General features: G+C 45.8%; 1 protein-coding gene across 10 annotated transcripts in view; it reads right to left on the bottom strand.

Annotated features, from left to right (window-relative positions):
* The window catches only part of ralgapa1 (Ral GTPase activating protein catalytic subunit alpha 1), a 74,518-nt gene that overhangs the window by 37,985 nt on the left and 19,502 nt on the right, over positions 1–17,031 (bottom strand). For 6 of the 10 annotated variants that reach the window (XR_006769663.1, XM_045717276.1, XM_014193201.2 and 3 more), the window contains exons 8-27: positions 14,308–14,446; positions 13,640–13,854; positions 12,996–13,253; positions 10,643–10,828; positions 10,342–10,413; positions 10,049–10,197; positions 9,610–9,733; positions 9,066–9,235; positions 8,828–8,895; positions 8,083–8,259; positions 7,242–7,382; positions 4,894–6,360; positions 3,257–3,381; positions 2,774–2,990; positions 2,430–2,612; positions 2,069–2,227; positions 1,767–1,960; positions 1,482–1,580; positions 1,122–1,277; positions 906–1,034 (exon numbers count right to left, since the gene is read on the bottom strand). Coding sequence is in view for 9 of the 10 variants with exons in the window: in XM_045717276.1 (XP_045573232.1) it covers positions 906–1,034; positions 1,122–1,277; positions 1,482–1,580; positions 1,767–1,960; positions 2,069–2,227; positions 2,430–2,612; positions 2,774–2,990; positions 3,257–3,381; positions 4,894–6,360; positions 7,242–7,382; positions 8,083–8,259; positions 8,828–8,895; positions 9,066–9,235; positions 9,610–9,733; positions 10,049–10,197; positions 10,342–10,413; positions 10,643–10,828; positions 12,996–13,253; positions 13,640–13,854; positions 14,308–14,446 (4,428 nt within the window). In the remaining variant the exon portion in view is untranslated. The remainder of the gene's footprint in view (positions 1–905; positions 1,035–1,121; positions 1,278–1,481; positions 1,581–1,766; positions 1,961–2,068; positions 2,228–2,429; positions 2,613–2,773; positions 2,991–3,256; positions 3,382–4,893; positions 6,361–7,241; positions 7,383–8,082; positions 8,260–8,827; positions 8,896–9,065; positions 9,236–9,609; positions 9,734–10,048; positions 10,198–10,341; positions 10,414–10,642; positions 10,829–12,995; positions 13,254–13,639; positions 13,855–14,307; positions 14,447–17,031) is intronic. The other 4 variants (XM_014193244.2, XM_014193237.2, XM_014193229.2 and 1 more) reach the window with 3 other exon arrangements.

The following is a 17,031-nucleotide window of genomic DNA, read 5'->3' as shown; positions in this document are numbered from 1 at the left end:
CTTGAATGAGAAGCGCGCTTCAATTACCAAAATTTGCTCTATTTAATTTTAGCCATCAAAACTGTTTTTAACACGCGATTGCCTTTAGAATTGTTGCGCAATGATTGGCCTTATAAAAGTATGTTTCACTTCACAATAACAGCACTTACAGTTGACCGGGGCAGCTCAAGGAGGGCAGAAATTTGACAAACTGACTTGTTGGAAAAGTGGCATCCTATGACGGCGCCACGTTGAAAACCACTGAGCTCTTCAGTAAGGCCATTCTACTGCCAATGTTTGTCAATGGAGATTGCATGGCTGGGCGCTCCATTTTATACACCTGTCAGCAAGAGGTGTGGCTGAAATAGCCGAATCCACCTATTTGAAGGGCTGTCCACATACTTTTGTATATATAGTGTACTACATAGCCTACTCCGGCTGTAAAGTGGTGCCATTAACTCAATATTGAGATGTGATAAATGATATATTCACAGACAGCTGTAACTCTCCTCTCTGTAAATAGAATAGTATATTTTTCGGCCAATTGCATTTTGAACAACAGTCACATGGTTGTGATTATTAGAATGCACGTCGTTGTGCACAGTAGGAAGAGGGAGTGGCTAGCACACACAGCAGCCGACAGCGAGACAGGGACAGGCAGACACGTTCATATGGTTTGTTTTTGGTCAATTGCACATTACTGTCAGAATGTCATAATAATACTTTTTGTATTTTTATTGTAAACCAAAAACTGACTTGACCAGCTAAAAAAAAAAAAATTCATTGGCACCCTAGCTACCACTTAAAAATTGGTGTCGCACTGCAAAGTCAAAGGGTGGCAAATGAGTATGTTTTGGTGACAATGTTGAGCCCTGATTATTTTTGTGTATGTGGAATCAGAGGGTAAATGGTGGTGATGTTCTCACGTTGAGCGAAGAGCAGGCTGTGACTCTGCTGGCTGCGATGATGAAGTCCAGGATGAGCATGGTGGCCCCGGGAAGGCCGATGCAGAAGAACCGAGGAGAACAGTGTTTAATGATGGTGTTCACTATGTCCTGTGAAACCCAGAGAGAGTGAGAGTGTGTGAGAGAGGGAGACCAATATTCACCATGACGTGAGGAGATTGCCACACACACACACACCTGGTCGACATGCATGAGGCCACAGTGCATGATGTTGTAGAAGTGTGTGAGGAAGTCCGAGTTGGGCGATACGTCCTGCCTCCTCTTCATGATCTTACAGATGAGCTTGTAGGCGTGCAGCTTCCCCTGTTTGTACCTCTCAGTCAGCATGGTCGCCTGTACAGTGGACAACAAGCAGTCAGTGACACAGATACAAGAGTAGAAGTATAACTTTGTTCACTTTTACATCAGGGTCATGGTAAAAAGAACACTCGCCTGCATCTGTGCATTTGTTTCCCTGAAATTCAGAGGATAACGTGTGAAGAAGTGAAGTGACTTTTCCAGAACGGATTATGTAAGGGAACGGTGAGAGGTACGTACTTTGAAGAGCCAGGGGGTGAGGATCCGAAGGGGAGGGATGAGGACCGGGGGAGGAGGAGATGACTGGTTGTCCAGAGAGATCCCCAGATTATCTCTGATCTGATGCGAGAGAGAGCGAGACACACACAATGAATGATAGAGGCAGAGAGAGAGAGGGGAGAGAGAGACAGTGAGTGAATGTCATGAGTGAGTATCTTGTGTGAACCAGTCTGATGTGTGACGCAATCTAAGGGCCTGTCAATGTATGGAGTACACAGTCGGATTGGTTCCCGTATGGTTCCCTACCTTGGCCAGGTTCTGCCACAGCTCACAGAGGTAGTCAAAGACCTGGGCGTGGATCTCTGGGTCCTTAATGGTGTTCACATCTCCCAGAATGCCTAGCATTCTCCGCCACATCACCGTGGCAACGTCAGCGTGCCAACCGGTCAGCGAGCCACCAGCCATCACACTGCAGTCCTCTGTAGGAAACTCACTGGTTTCTGAGAGGATAGAGAAGAGGGATGGCACTTTTAGTATCCAAAAAGGCTGAGTGTGTTGTGCTTTTGTGTTGTGCGTTAGGTGATGAGAGCAGTGTGTATGTGTATTACCCAGGTCATCCGGAGTCTGTACTACAGAGTGATGTAGTTTCTCATCCAGCTGCAGGTCCTTGTGCTGCAGAGCAACATGTTCAGCGGTCAGCGTGGCTGGGGACGGGGTCTGAGAGCGGGAACCCCCCAGAGAATGCATCAGGGACGCACTCTCTGAACCTGGAGGAAGTCACAAACAAAGGAATGTAATTAATTAGGTAGTAATAATAGTTGATTGGATTTAATCCATATTTTATTATGGATTTCTCCAGATGATTCAAGTGCTTTAGTTAAGTAGGAAAGTCACTAAGATGTAGAAAAGGATGAGTGATGTGGACATTGAAAGGTGATGTATTCTGATTTGTTTATCTGCAGCTCTGACCTGTGATGGTGACGGTATCTGCAGACAGGCCAAGCTGGCTCAGACTACTGGTCTCTGAGTCAATGTGCAGGGTGGTGAGGCTGGACAGCTCCTGTTCCTCTGCAGTCAGGGGTACTCCTCCCAGGCTAGTGTTATCCTGGTCCAACGACCCCGTACCACAGCCATCCGGACCAAAGCTGAAATCTAACAGTGCCACACAACAGTCAGAAAAAGTTGTCTTCCTCCAGCATGTCAAGAGCAAGCTACAATCCACTCCAACACACTCCACTACTATGTTACTTAGTTACACCGTCATGTTTTTTTACAGTGTGAGCGAGCAGCAGCCATGGTGACGTCAGACTTACTTTCAAACTTGCAGTTGGCGTACTGGAAGGCGTTAAATGAGTCCGATTGGCTGTCGGAGCTGATTAGGTCGCTGCTGCTGCCACTGGCGGGGGAGGTCCACTCGGAGGGCACGCCGGGGTCGTCCACGGGTCGTGTGGAGTTCTGACGGTTCAGGAGTTCTGGCAGGTCCTTAGGGATCTCCAGACTACCGGGGCTGCTGCCACGCCTGGTCATACCCTGCAAAGAGAAGTAGATAGGACATGTGAGTGAGAGAAAGGGGTAGAGAGAAGATAGTACTCTGATGTTTGGAATAAAGTTAACACTCAGGGAGCATGAGCTGAGGACATTCACTTACTCACTCAGCTCATAAACTAAGTGTGTGTGTGTGTGTGTGTGTGTGTGTGTGTGTGTGTGTGTGTGTGTGTGTGTGTGTGAGTGAGAGAGAGTGAGAGAAACCGCGGGAGACAAATACAGAGAAAAGAGAGAATAGAACGGCGACTTACAGAGGTGCCTCCCGCTCGCAGACGCTCTTGGATAAACTCGTCCATCAGGTCGCCAAAGTTTTGGCTGCTGTTGCCTGCGTCACTGGACACAGGCCGCATCTTCTGACAAGGGTCCTCTTTGTTGGCTGTGTTCAGGCAGAGAGCAAAGGACATACACTTCACCCCACCGTTCTAGATACTGACTCACACAGCACTACAACTACTAGCATCTTCACCTCACTAGAATACAGATCAACACAATAGCATTGGGGAAAAAAATCTTGAAAGCATGTCATTCCTATAGGCTGTGGAGAATGTTAAGTTCAGAAATGTGTCTGTGTAAAAGTATCAGTCCATACAGTAAGGTGACGGTGGTGTTGTATGTGATGTTATATAGAGACCAAGAATTAAGGTAACTGATGCACAAAGCTCAACAGAACAACCTTAAAGAAAAGCCAACCAACACAACAGGGTACATCCAGTGAAGCGATGCAGGAGTTACTCACATGCATTCCCAGAGAGAGAGGCCATGAGTACAGCACACCACAGAACAGAGATTAGTCAAGCTATGTTAACTCAACTGTGGTTAGGTGAGAGGGTAGCCAGTGTGTTAACTGGGTAGCCAAGAGGTACTGAAAGATGAGGCAGCATACACAAAAAAGGCCATGACACATTATTAAACAGAGTGGTAGTGGATATTATATGTACTTTTTCTCTCTCCGTTGGGCTGGATTGTCAGAGAGAAGCAGAGAGCAAAGAGTTTGTCCCCATCACGCCCTGTGACTTTCTCTGGTTAGTCTGAGCTTCCAAATGGGTTTTAGTTCTAGTGACCTGCCATTAAAAAAAAGTGTTTACTGCCCTAAGAAGCCACTAAATCTTTGCGTTAACTGTTAAAATAGTATCAGTAAAACCTAGGGGAAGAAAAAAGAAGAGACATGGGACTTTGCGGTAGTGTGTCATTGAGGTGACTCAAGAGGACCCAGCTTAAAGCTTTCCTGCCAGTTGGTGGTGTTGAAATCCTATTCTCCATCAGAAGGGCTAAACTGCCTCCACCTGGTTGGAGGTATAATGACATGTCAGAGCATCAGCGCAGACTAGTGGACATATACATTTCCAGGCACATGTTCCTGTATAAATGAAAGCAATGGACTTCAGAGGACGTTATAATGCTACACTACGTGTGTTATATGTCAATGTACTATTGTAAATTAGTTAGCCTGTTTTGGCCTGATGCGATTGTAGAATTGACCGGTGTGTGTGCAGTGAATGTGTTGTGCTGTATGGTGTTGTATGATGTGAGGAGGCTGAGGGGGACGTGTGAGGCCGCATGCAGCATCCAGGCAGGGAAGGGGAGGGGCAGCAGAGATTTAGTCCCAGAAGCTGGAGGAAGAAGAGGAGGGGGGAGCCGTCCCAGGAGGAGAGGAAGGGGGACCTTCGGCCGGGCTTTGGTTCTTTTTTTGGATTGTGTCAGCTACAGTACTTTAAAACAGGAAACACAAAAAAAGCTTCAATTCAATCCACATTCAGCAAAAAACTGTTAATTAAAAACGGAAAAGACGGAGGAGATAGAACGGTGGTGCTGTGTTTTTGATTTGTCGTTTAGTTTTCCATGTTGTGGTAGTGCCTTGGAGCACAGCGACGCAACTGAAGTCTCTCACCTGGTGCTTTTCTTCCAAAATAGCCCAATACATGAGTGTACAGGTCCCTCAGGGGCGCCTCTGTGGCCCCGCCGGGGGCTTTGCTGTGCCGCTGGGGAGACGCGGAGCCGGAGGCGTGGGCCTTGGGCTTGGAGAGAGCATGGACCACAGATTTATACACACCGCCCAACAGAGCCCCCTGCTGCTGCCGAGAGGGACTGATCCCCGATTCCGCATCCTGGGATCTGGACCGAGTCCCACGGGGCCGAAGGGCAGAGCGCCCAAGACGGACACGCCCTTGCCCTGTCGCATGACCCCCCACTCCACTGGCCTCCCCATCAGGCTGCTCCCCATTGCCGCTCACCCCCTCCCCTCCTGACCTCTCTTTACCCTTTGACCCACCCACCCCTGCCCCTCCAGACCCCCCCACTCCTACAGAGTGGCTGCTGAAGTGGCTGAGGCGGCGCAGCCTGGTCCTCCAGTGGGCCTCCTTGGAGTCTAGAGGGTTGTGGAACTGGACAGACTCTGTGGAGGGCCGGAAGCTGACGTGCACCCCTCCCCCGTGGTGCTTTTTGAGCCTGCCCCGGACCAACCTGGGCTTGAGGGCGTGGTGGAGGGAATGGGACTGCTGCCGGGGCTGAGGGGCCTGTAGGCCTGAACCTCCTGTATCATTATTATACTCACACTCTGTGGCATCCTGCCTGACCAAGTGGGGCTCTCCCCTATTCTCTGTGCCCTGAGGAGTTACCTGCTGGTCTAGACTAGAGCTCCCCCTGCTGGCCAGCTCCCAGTCATCACTCTGCTCCAGACACTCATAAATGCTCCTCTCAGGAGGCTGCTGCTCTGCCTCTGCACTGTCCTCCTCTGCTGAGTCCAAGCTGCTCTGCTGCCTTACCTGGACCTGTCTCCTGACCTGCTGTGACCCTGACTGTACCGTCACAGCCTCACTAGGGCCACCCCTCTCCCCCCCTCCACCTCCCTCCTCCAGGCTTCTTTGCATCAGATACTCCCTGAGAGAGCTAAGTAGGTCCTCCTCGCCCTCAGTCTCCCCCCCCTCCTCCTCTCTCTCAGAGGACTGGGTGAGGGTGGAGGAGAAGGAGGTTCCACCACAGGTCCAGTCAGGGGCAAGGGGGCGGGGGCCTATCATCTGCCACAGGTGGTCATAGATGCTATCCCCCACCTCCAGAGAGGCTACGCTGCTTCCTAGGGTAGTGGGGGGGTTGGGGGGGTGCAGGGCGTGGTCGTGGAGGACAGAGACAGCAGTGGTGGGGTGAGAAGGGGGACTGTCAGGGACAGGAAGTGCACCTTTGACCCTCTCGGCGATGAAGGGCTCCATGATGTCGGAGGCGCTGCTGCTGCGGGGGAGCGTGGACCCCTGGGGGTCCAGGTCGTCAGACCCCGAAAACAACTCCGAGGCCGGGGTATCCTCGCTCTGGGAGCAGTGGCGGATCCTGGGGGTCCGAGAGGCCATCGGGGGATCGTCCATGTCTGGACAGAGAGGGGGGACACAGAGCACAGCTCACTGGAGATGGGTCCTACTAACTCTACATGCAGGAAATACAGCGATGGGAATGGAAACAGTAACATACACAACAATGTGGTCCAGCAATATGATCTTATATAGTTTGCAGACATGTCCATATGCAGCTTCTGTGGGCATTGCAAAATCAAATCAATTGCATGTCTATAATTGCCGACACATCTAATATGTGTATAGGATCAGGTGGTAGAAGCGAGCTTGTATCAATGGTTTATTCTAACCCAATATCACTGGAACCAGGAGCACCAAACATGTTATGGATGCATGTTCACGGATACAAAAATAATGGTAGACAAAACATGGCAAAAACAGCATTCCTTTTCATGGTTAATAAATGAATATTTCAGTTGCATCAAATAATATCCATATCAAAGACAAAACAGCTGCCACAGAGGAAAAATACTAATTATAATACATCAATAATACCAAATGACAATTCATTCAGAAATCGGCTCGGAGTTGACAATATCTGTCATTTGGAGCAGATGTCATCAAAACCATACATTGATAGGGAATAGGGAGGCACACCAAACCACATGCAGGACAAACACTTCTGATCTGAGAAGGATTTAAAAAAAACGAAAAACACACCCCCAGAGTCTAAGCCTGAGACAAATATCCTTTCAGTTGTTTATGAAATGGTGGGGCAGCAAACAAGAGCTCCCCCCCTCAAGACAAGCAGGCTGTGTGGAGTCGCAAGCATAGAAAACATTGCATACACACATATGCAAAGACAGACAAGAAGTACACACAGATGGTGAGTGAAGAAGTGAAGTTGGTGGAGATACAGATAGAGACACAGGTACAGGCGTAGAGTAGTGGGCTCTACCTGCCAGCTTGTCAGCTAGGGGAGTGAGGACAGAGTCAGGCAGGAGAGGGTGGTGGTGATGGACGAGGACAGGGGCACTTTTAGCGCTGCGGATAAAGGCTTGGGACAGGAGGCTGTCGCCCGTAGAGCAGCTACGCAGGGCTGAGGGACGGATGGCCGCCAAAGAGAGGAGAGAAGGGAGGAGAGGAAGGAGAGAAAGGAGGGAGGAGAGGTGAAAGAACGGGGGGGAAGTAGGAGAATAAAAGAACGGTAGGGGTCATGAAATAAAGGGACAGAGAGGAAATGGGGGAGTTCAGAAACAAGGGGGAGTTAAAAGGGGGGAAAGGAGGAAGGAGAGAAGGTGAGAAAGTGAGGGGAAAAAGTGAAGACGGTGACAGCATGGTAGAGAGCAGTGACCTTCAGAGAGAGGAGGACAAGGAAAAGGCAAAGGTGACAAGCTGCTGTGTGGAGGCAGGTGCCTGTCTGTGTGGCTGTCTGGTTGTCTGTCTCTCAGGAGCCAGGTCACAGAGCCCTCCATGAGCCAACACAATCCTCCTGCTCAGTTTAACAATTCTTCACTGGAGGACGCCTACACAGTACCGATTTCCCATTTCATTGATTATGTATAAATGGCTAAAATAAGAATAACTTGCCTTGGTCAATTTGACGACAGTTAATGGCAGCATTGACTATCACACCAAAACCTTAAAATGTACCATGTATAGATCTACTGGAACCATTACATACAGCATTTTAAACAATGCATAAAAGATACCATAAACACTTTGACACAAGGTTAAGACAACCAACCCTCCAGTATATAGACATGCAGTCTGATAAATTTGATGGTTGTGACACTAACCCCCAGTCTTCTGGCGTATGGTGTTCCTGGCCTTCTCCATGCCCGGGGAGCCAGCGGTGGTGGCACTGCGCTGCCTCATGGCTGCTGCCTGGCCGCTCCCACTCCCAGGCTGGTCCCTGCTCCAGCCCTTAGAGAACGAACGGTCCACAGACATTTTCTGGCCCTCGTGAGCTCCCCCTAGTGGCCAATACAGAGAAGGGAAAAATCGGGTACAGGTTGGTACGTCTCTGTGGTATTAAAAAGAAACGGAGGAAGGGAGAGCTAGAGAGTGATGGAGAGAGTAAAGCAGTGTGTCCATTAGAGAGAGTAAAGCAGTGTGTCCATTAGAGAGAGTAAAGCAGTGTGTCCATTAGAGAGAGTAAAGCAGTGTGTCCATTAGAGAGAGTAAAGCAGTGTGTCCATTAGAGAGAGTAAAGCAGTGTGTCCATTAGAGAGAGTAAAGCAGTGTGTCCATTAGAGAGAGTAAAGCAGTGTGTCCATTAGAGAGAGTAAAGCAGTGTGTCCATTAGAGAGAGTAAAGCAGTGTGTCCATTAGAGAGAGTAAAGCAGTGTGTCCATTAGAGAGAGTAAAGCAGTGTGTCCATTAGAGAGAGTAAAGCAGTGTGTCCATTAGAGAGAGTAAAGCAGTGTGTCCATTAGAGAGAGTAAAGCAGTGTGTCCATTAGAGAGAGTAAAGCAGTGTGTCCATTAGAGAGAGTAAAGCAGTGTGTCCATTAGAGAGAGTAAAGCAGTGTTAGAGTTGTACCTTTTCCTTTGTGTTTCTTCTGTTTCTGTTCGCTCAGCTTGTCCAGCGGCAGCTCGTTGAGGTCCAGACTGCAACATTTAAAAGGGACCAGCACTCACTTAGATTTGGTTACAATTTCAACCTCAACCAATTTCAACCTCAACCTCAACCTTTATTTTCAACGTCTTAACAAAACCCTTCGGCTTTCGCCTTCCTCAGTGTGTGTGTGTGTGTTGAGCACGTTCTCTCCTGTTTTTACCTGTACAGGTTGCGGGCCAGAACCTTGGTGAGCGTCTCCATGGTGAGGGACCATTCTGTGACCAGCTCCTCCCAGCAGGTGAGCGAGGACAGCACGGCCAGCAGGTCATCCCACAGCTCCCTGGAGATGTACACGTTCAGGTTCCCCTTGATCCACGCCACTATCAGGGTCTACCAGAGGAAGAGGCAGAAAGACTAGCATGAAAAGTAGAAACATCCTTTACAAACTTCCCTTTGTTAGGTTTCATGCGGAAGAAGGTTGTGGAGGCAACATGGCTCTTTCTCAAAATTCTCTGCTCGATTCCTTGTGTCCTCTGTCATTTCCCAAATTATTTTCAAATTGTCAGTGGGAAGCAAGGGGAGGATTCAAGGAATCAAGAGAAGACCATTGAGAAAGCACCCTCATGTGGTTAGTCACAGCATGTGTCCCAAATGGTTCCGTCTTCCCAACATGGTGCACTAGTTTTGACATCAGCCCTATGGGCCCTGGTGAAAAGTAGTGCACTATGTAGGGAATAGGGTATCATTTAGGGCACGTAGTGTACCTGAAAGACTGCCCCGGCCAGTCTCCCTGAGAGGGTCATGTTCTTCTTGCCGTGGGGCATGATTGAGGGAGGTCTCTTCATCACACATTCGGTCACCCTCAGCAGGACCAGCAGGATCTGCTCCCTGCACAGACAGACAGTCAGATGCACAGACAAGCAGATGCACCACAAGTGAGAAGTGGTCACATAAGGATATGTTGCACAAAAAGAAGAAAGTCCCTACCTCTCCACCTTGGCCCTAACCCTTCTGTAGGTATAAGAAAAAACATTTAAGCTCCCCACTACACTGCTTATACCTATCCAGACCCTTCAGATCTGCAAACATTGAAGGGTTAGGGCTAATGGGAGTTGTGGGGAACAAATTGGGTCTGGCCGTAAATGTATGCTATGCTTCCTCATTAAAACCCATGGGCTGCTCAGAGTTAATGTTGTGCTATACCATGTCTTCTGGTCCATGGTTTCATGCATGACCAGGCTGCGGTATATGTTAAGGACTCTCTTGCACATGTCAACATGTTCCTCCAGCAGCATCTTCAGCTCGTTGGCTGGTTCCAGCAGAAACACATTGGCCGAGTTGGTGACAAACACCTGGGGTGGAAGAGAGGGGGAGATGACGGTGTTGAAGAAAGGCATGGAACTGGACACTATCGGATTGAAGCTAGTGATCGTTACATAATTACTTAATATGGTTGCCTATTCTGCAAAATGTGTGTGTTGGCCAATAGAACATACCTGTAGAGTGGGCTGAACACCTGCACGCACACTGTACTCCAGTAGCTCTTTCTCAGACACTTTATTCACCCTCTGAGAGGACACAGAAAGAAGTGCAAATGCACAACATATGTTAGACTGAGAGACCATGAAGACATGATGTAGCCTGTCTACTTTGTCTTAAGGGTAGTGTTCATTACCAAACGTAAGAAAACGGACTGAAACATGAGTGACTACCTGGACTCATTTTTGTCTTTAGTGTGTCCTAATGAATATCCCTGGTCCATCCTCACCCACCCATAGCCCTAGTTCCAGCCCTCACCTCCTCTTCCTTCTCTGGGCCCTGCTGGGGTACAGGCTCCAGGTTAACCTCTCCGGCGGTGGAAAAGATCCTCTCCTCCTCCGGCTCCCTCATAAACAAAGGCTTGTCCTCCTGGGCAAACCACTCCTGGTACACCCGCACCACCTTCCTCATGGCTGCAGCCTCACACATCGGCAACAGGAAGGCCTGAGGACAACAACAACGTCACTGTGCTGGATTCAAATGGAGCAGACTTGTTTATCCTAGTGGCTCTCTGTGGAGCATACAGACACACAACAACAGACTTTTACAGGGATATTTAGTGTACTAGTAGTACTAGTAGATGTAGGGTCGTTCCACGAAATGAGTCCCTTTTGGGTAGTGTAACTTGGTGAAAACTTTGATTTCACCTAATTTTAACATTGTCATGAACAGCACGTTCAACTTATTAAAAAAAACATGTTGTATTCCCATCTCAAGGAGGTTAAATAAATAAAAGAATATAGTAAGTGCCAAATAAAGTAACAGCGTTGGCGATTTCATCTTAAATCTGCCATAAATCCCCTTGTGACATGGAATGGAAGCTTGTGTGCAACAGGGAGGGGTAATTGAATGCAAGCTTCACAATATATATATATATATATATATATTTTTTTTTTTACATTTCTAGCCTGTCTATGAGTAATAGAGTTGACATGTTATGCTCGACCCACTCAGTTTTCCACCACAAAACACCAGGAAAAAACAAAAAGAGTAGAACCAGCTCAACTGCTTTTACACTATGATTTGACTAATGTTCAATGTTTTTTTGAAAACATTATTTAAAAATACATTTAAAAAAGTTCAGTTCATGTGACCTTAAAATGAGGGACAGGTTTTTTTGACCCAACAATGAAGCACTAATCACATGAAATAAATCTTTAGAAATGACTTTGTCAAAGCAACAAACAAGGGCGTTCCACTAACCACGTTTCCATCCTGTTTTTATGTGAATAAAGTCATACTGAAAAAAGAAACAAATCTGTGATGGAGACAGGAAGTTTCGGAACAATTGTATAAATGCTGACAGATAATTTGTTCGTTCGACATGGTGGTATCTTTTTGTATCAGTAAAATTATTAAGTGAGAAATGGCGGTGGAAACACCTTTATGCGCAAATATTTAGTCAACTTGGAGTCACGCGATATGGTGTGTGGTCCTCCCACTACGACTTGGGAAACCATGCAGTTTATTAGGCTACAGAAGAAATAATTTACGATGAACTTCACAGTGATCTTGATGCTCCTTTCCAAACAATATTGAGGGCCTGATTCTGGTGACATGTTTACTGCCGTTTGACAAATAAACCCCCATAATAATCTCATTATGGAGACAAGCCTACCTGCACAGCGTTCTCGCACTGCATCTGCGAGCTGTTGGCACATACCAAGACCAAAGCAGGCACATTTGCTATATGCAGATTGACAAAGCTATTTTTATTTGGTAGATGAAAACTTAAGCAGAAAAGTACATTTTGTGTGCACTACGTAATCACGTACAGATTTTTTTATCTCCAACAAGTCAGTTTGGTGGAAACAAACCACTGGTGGGAAAATGCGCATATTTTCTTTATTCGGATTTTAGAATAGTCGAATGAAACCTAGCTAATGATCGTGAACATTAAGACATTTGGGGGTTAATTATCTTAAAACCTTTCTAGAAGTCACAGAAAGGGCACAGAGGTATAAGTCAAACTGCTGAATTTTGCCACTTTCGCAAGACTTCATTCATATAAAAAAAAAAATCGGAATTATTGAATTTTCCATGTGGTTCATATTAAAAAGGTAACTTCATTTAAAGCTGCAACATCTGTAACGTTTTGGGTGACACGACCATATTCACATAGAAATGTGAGTTATAGATCTGTTCGCATTGAAAGCAAGTCTAAGAAGCCGTAAATCTGTTCTGTGCACGCTATTTCTATGCTTCCCGTTCATTAATAATTTTTTTTGCGTCTTTTACTTTCAGTTTTGTACACCAGCTTCAAACAGCTGAAAATACAACATTTTTGGTTTTATATTTCACAGCGGTTTAGATGGTACAATGATTCTCTAGACTGTCACGTAATCTGAAATTAGGCGAACTATTACAATTTTAGCAACCAGGAAATGGTCGGAGCTATTTCGGCATAGTGCAGCTTTAATATAACAGGCTTTTACAATTCAATATTGCTGCACAATTTCTACTTAAAATATAACAAGGGACCAAAAGGGGATTTTGTGGAATGACCCAGTAGTAGTAGTAATAGAAATGTATTGATCCCAAGGGCTAAAATGTATTTATTACAAACAGCACCAGCCAAACACAATGTACTGTGTGAGTAAGTGTGCTGTACCTGTCGGAAAATCTCAGTGATGAAGTTGACATTGGTCCTGGACGAACAGAGGACTCTTCTCACAACCTCCATGTCAGTGAGGTGCTCCTCGTCCATACTACACAGGCTGGAGGAGCTGGGCTCCCTCTCTGTTAGGGTGGAGGTGTTGGAGTGGGACTGCTCCTGCTCACAACCCATCCCTCCATCCAGGCTGTCTGCCCTGGGGCCCAAGTCATCCCCCAGCCCATGTCCCCGCCCTGCCAGCCCAGCTGCTGCCCTCTGGGAGACAACCAGAGAAACACAATCATCAGTGACCACCGTTACAGCTTCGATAAGGCCTGGCAAATATATATGTAACACAATGCATGTGTTGGAGGTTCACTAGTATAACCCACAGACCGAGCAATATCACAACTCAAAAGCTGTCCCAGAGCCTGTGTTTAATGTGAAGATATAATTATGCTAACTCTTCATACCTCTTACCTTCCCTCAGGTGTGATGATGCCTGCATGACCTACATAGATGTTTTTTGGCGCACTCTCTCTACGATAACTAGACAGGGATGGAAAATATCGCATGGCACAAATTTCCATCCATGTACCTAGATATTATACGATGTGCTAACCCTGGCAAACTCTCCCCTCAGGTGTGTATATGGTGATTACCTGGATGTTCTTTGGCACACTCTCCCTCTCTCCGTCCACCCCAGGGATGTGTGTTCCAGTGTTGGAGCGTGGCTCCAGCCAGAAGGACACCAGCCAGCGGATGAAGATGACCCGCGCGTTGAGGAGGCTCTCCTTAGTACAGTACACTGCCTCGTTGGTCTCTGGGTCTTTCTTCACCACACTGTAGTAAGGCTTTGGTCTCATTGATGGAACCTCTGGGGGGGGGCAGACAGAGAGGGTGAATAGAGAATAAGGATGTAACGCTAATCCCCTTTTCACACCATTGTGCTACCCGTACTGTGCTGGCTCTGATATTTTCTTTCCAGCATGGTTTAAGCATATGGTCATATCAAATTGTATTGGTTGCAAACACATATGTAACAGATGTTATTGCGGGTGTAGCGAAATGCTTGTGTTCCTAGCTCCAACGGTGCAGTCATATCTAACAATACACAACACAAAGCTAAAATGATAAGAATGAAGAAATATAGAAGTATTAGGACGAGCAATGTCGAAGAACGTATGTATAACACGGCTCAGTAGTGTCAAAAAGGGTATCAATGAACTTCTATGCACACTGCACCACTATAGTATAATGCAAAACTAAAAATCAGCTAAAAATCAGTTTCTGTTTGTTTATCTCATACTAATTCAGATGTTCTCCTCACCCAATATGGGATGGTACAAACTGGTCTCCTTGGAAAAGTTAGGGAATATGTGCGGCAGGTAATATTTCTTGAAGTTTCCAAACAGGAATGCGAAGCCCTTCTCGTGGTTGTCTTTGCACTTCCACTCCAGACTTTTGGCCTGCAGGGTGTAAGACAACAGGGTGATCCTCATGAAATGGCACGTGACAATTTTTTTAAATAAAATACAAATTTGAAAAACTTTCCCCACCATAATACCTCGTGGATCACGATCTGTATTTATCGATTTCATAACTATTGTAATGTTTACTGATCAGATATTATGCATTTTACAACAATTTCTACAACTACCGACGCCAAAATTATCTTTACCACAACAGTTTTTGAAGTCCAAAAAAGTTGTCCGAATCAATTTCTAATATTTTTAACATTGCTCACCTAATGAAAAGGTCTGAGTTAAACATAACACTGAAAACAAATATACTGAACAAAAATAAACGAAACATGTAAAGTGTTGGTCCATATTATAAAATATTATTTCTCTCAAATTTTGCGCACAAATTTGTTTTACATCCCTGTTAGTGAGTATTTCTCCTTTGCCAAGATAATCCATCCACCTGACATGTGTGGCATATCAATAAGCTGATAAAACAGCATGATCATCACACAGGTGCAGCTTGTGATGGGCACAATAAAAGGCCACTAAAATGTGCAGTTGTCACACAGTATACTGAGGATTATTTCTGTCTGTAATAAAGCCCTTTTGTGGGGAAAAACTTTATGATTGGCTGGGCCTGGCTCCCCAGCGGGTGGGCCTGGCTCCCCAGCGGGTGGGGTAATGTGAAATCCATCCAGTGCATTCGGAAAGTATTCTGACCCCTTGACTTTTTCCACATTTTGTTATGTTACAGTCTTATTCTAAAATGGATTAAAGACAAACATTTCCTCATCAATCTACACACAGTACCTCAAAATGACAAAGCGAAAAAAGGTTTTTAGACATTTTGGCAAATTATTTAAAAATAAGAAACAGAAATACCTTATTTACATAAGTATTTCAGACCCTTTGCTAAGAGACTCGAAATTGAGCTCAGGTGCATCCTGTTTCCATTGATCATCCTTGAGATGTTTCTACAACTTGATTGCGGTCCACCTGTGGTAAATTCAATTGATTGGACATGATTTGGAAAGGCACACACCAATCAATAAGGTCCCACGGCTGATAGCACATGTCAGAGCAAAAACAAAGAGGTCAAAAGGAATTGTCCGTAGTGCTCCGAGACAGGATGGTGTAAAGGCACAGAACAGGGGAAGGGTACCAAAAAATGTCTGCAGCATTGAAGGTCCCCAAGAACACAGTGGCCTCCATCATTCTTAAATGGAAGTTTGGAACCACCAAGACTCTTCCTAGTGCCGGCCAACCAAACTGAGCAATCGGGGGAGAAGGGCCTTGGTCAGGGAGGTGACCAAGAACCCGATGGACACTGACAGAGCTCCAGAGTTCCTCTGTGGAGAAGGGAAAACCTTCCAGAAGGACAACCATCTTTGCAGCACTCCACCAATCAGGCCTTTATGGTAGAGTGGCCAGACGGGAAGCCACTCCTCAGTAAAAGGCATATGACAGCCTGCTTGGAGTTTGCTAAAAGGCATCTAAAAAAACTCAGACCATGAGAAACAACATTCTCTAGTCGGATGAAACCAAGACTGAACTCTTTGGCCTGAATGCCAAGTATGGAGAAAACCTGTCATGATCCCTACGGTGAAGCAAGGTGGTGGCAGCATCATGCTGTGTGGATGTTTTTCAAAGGCAGGGACTGGGTGACTAGTCAGGACCAAGGGAAAGATGAACGGAGAAAAGTACAGAGAGATCCTTGATGAAAATCTGCTCCAGAGCGCTCAGGACCTCAGACTGAGGAGAAGTGTCACCTTCCAACAGGACAACAACCCTAAGCACACAGTCAAGACAACGCAGGAGTGGCTTCGGGACAAGTTTCTGAATGTCCTTGAGTGGCTTAATCAGAGCCTGGACTTGAACCCAATCTAACATCTCTGGAGAGACCTGAAATTAGCTGTGTAGCAACGCTCCCCATCCAACCCGACAGAGCTTGAGAGGATCTGCAGAGAAGAATGGGAGAAACTCCCCAAATACAGGTGTGCCAAGTTTGTGGCATCATACCCAAGAAGACTCAAGGCTGTAATCACTGCCAAAGGTGCTTCAACAAAGTACTGAGTAAAGGGCTTGAATACTTATATAAATGTGATATTGTGTGTAGATTGATTAGGGGAAAAAAATATTTAATCCATTTTAGAATAAGGCTGTAACATAAAATGTGGAAAAAGTTAAGGGGTCTGAACACATTCATTAGGGCCTACTGAATATATTTATATTGACTGATTTCCTTATATGAACTGTAACTCAGTAAAATCTTTGAAATTGTTGCATGTTGTGTTTAGATTTTTGTTCAGTATATATTTAAAATGTGTTTTGCCATTTCTCCTATTACCACAACACAACCTTTTCTGAATCTTGTTTGTTATAATAACTTCTGTACAGATGTTATTTTTAATGGTTGGGTTGCTCTTTGCTGAAAACACAAACTCTAGATTGTGGCTTTAAGTCAATTAAATGGGGTTTATATACCCATATTTATTGACAACCCATACTTAATCAAATAATGATTTTTTTACAGAAAAAAAAAAATAAATAAATAAATAAAATAAAAATCGATACAATAGGTGTAAGCA

This window comes from Salmo salar, chromosome ssa01 (assembly GCF_905237065.1).
Source record: "Salmo salar chromosome ssa01, Ssal_v3.1, whole genome shotgun sequence".
NCBI classification, from domain to species: Eukaryota; Metazoa; Chordata; class Actinopteri; order Salmoniformes; family Salmonidae; genus Salmo; species Salmo salar.
The sequence above is the reverse complement of the archived record's forward strand: the minus strand, read 5'-3'. Positions and strand labels throughout refer to the sequence as shown.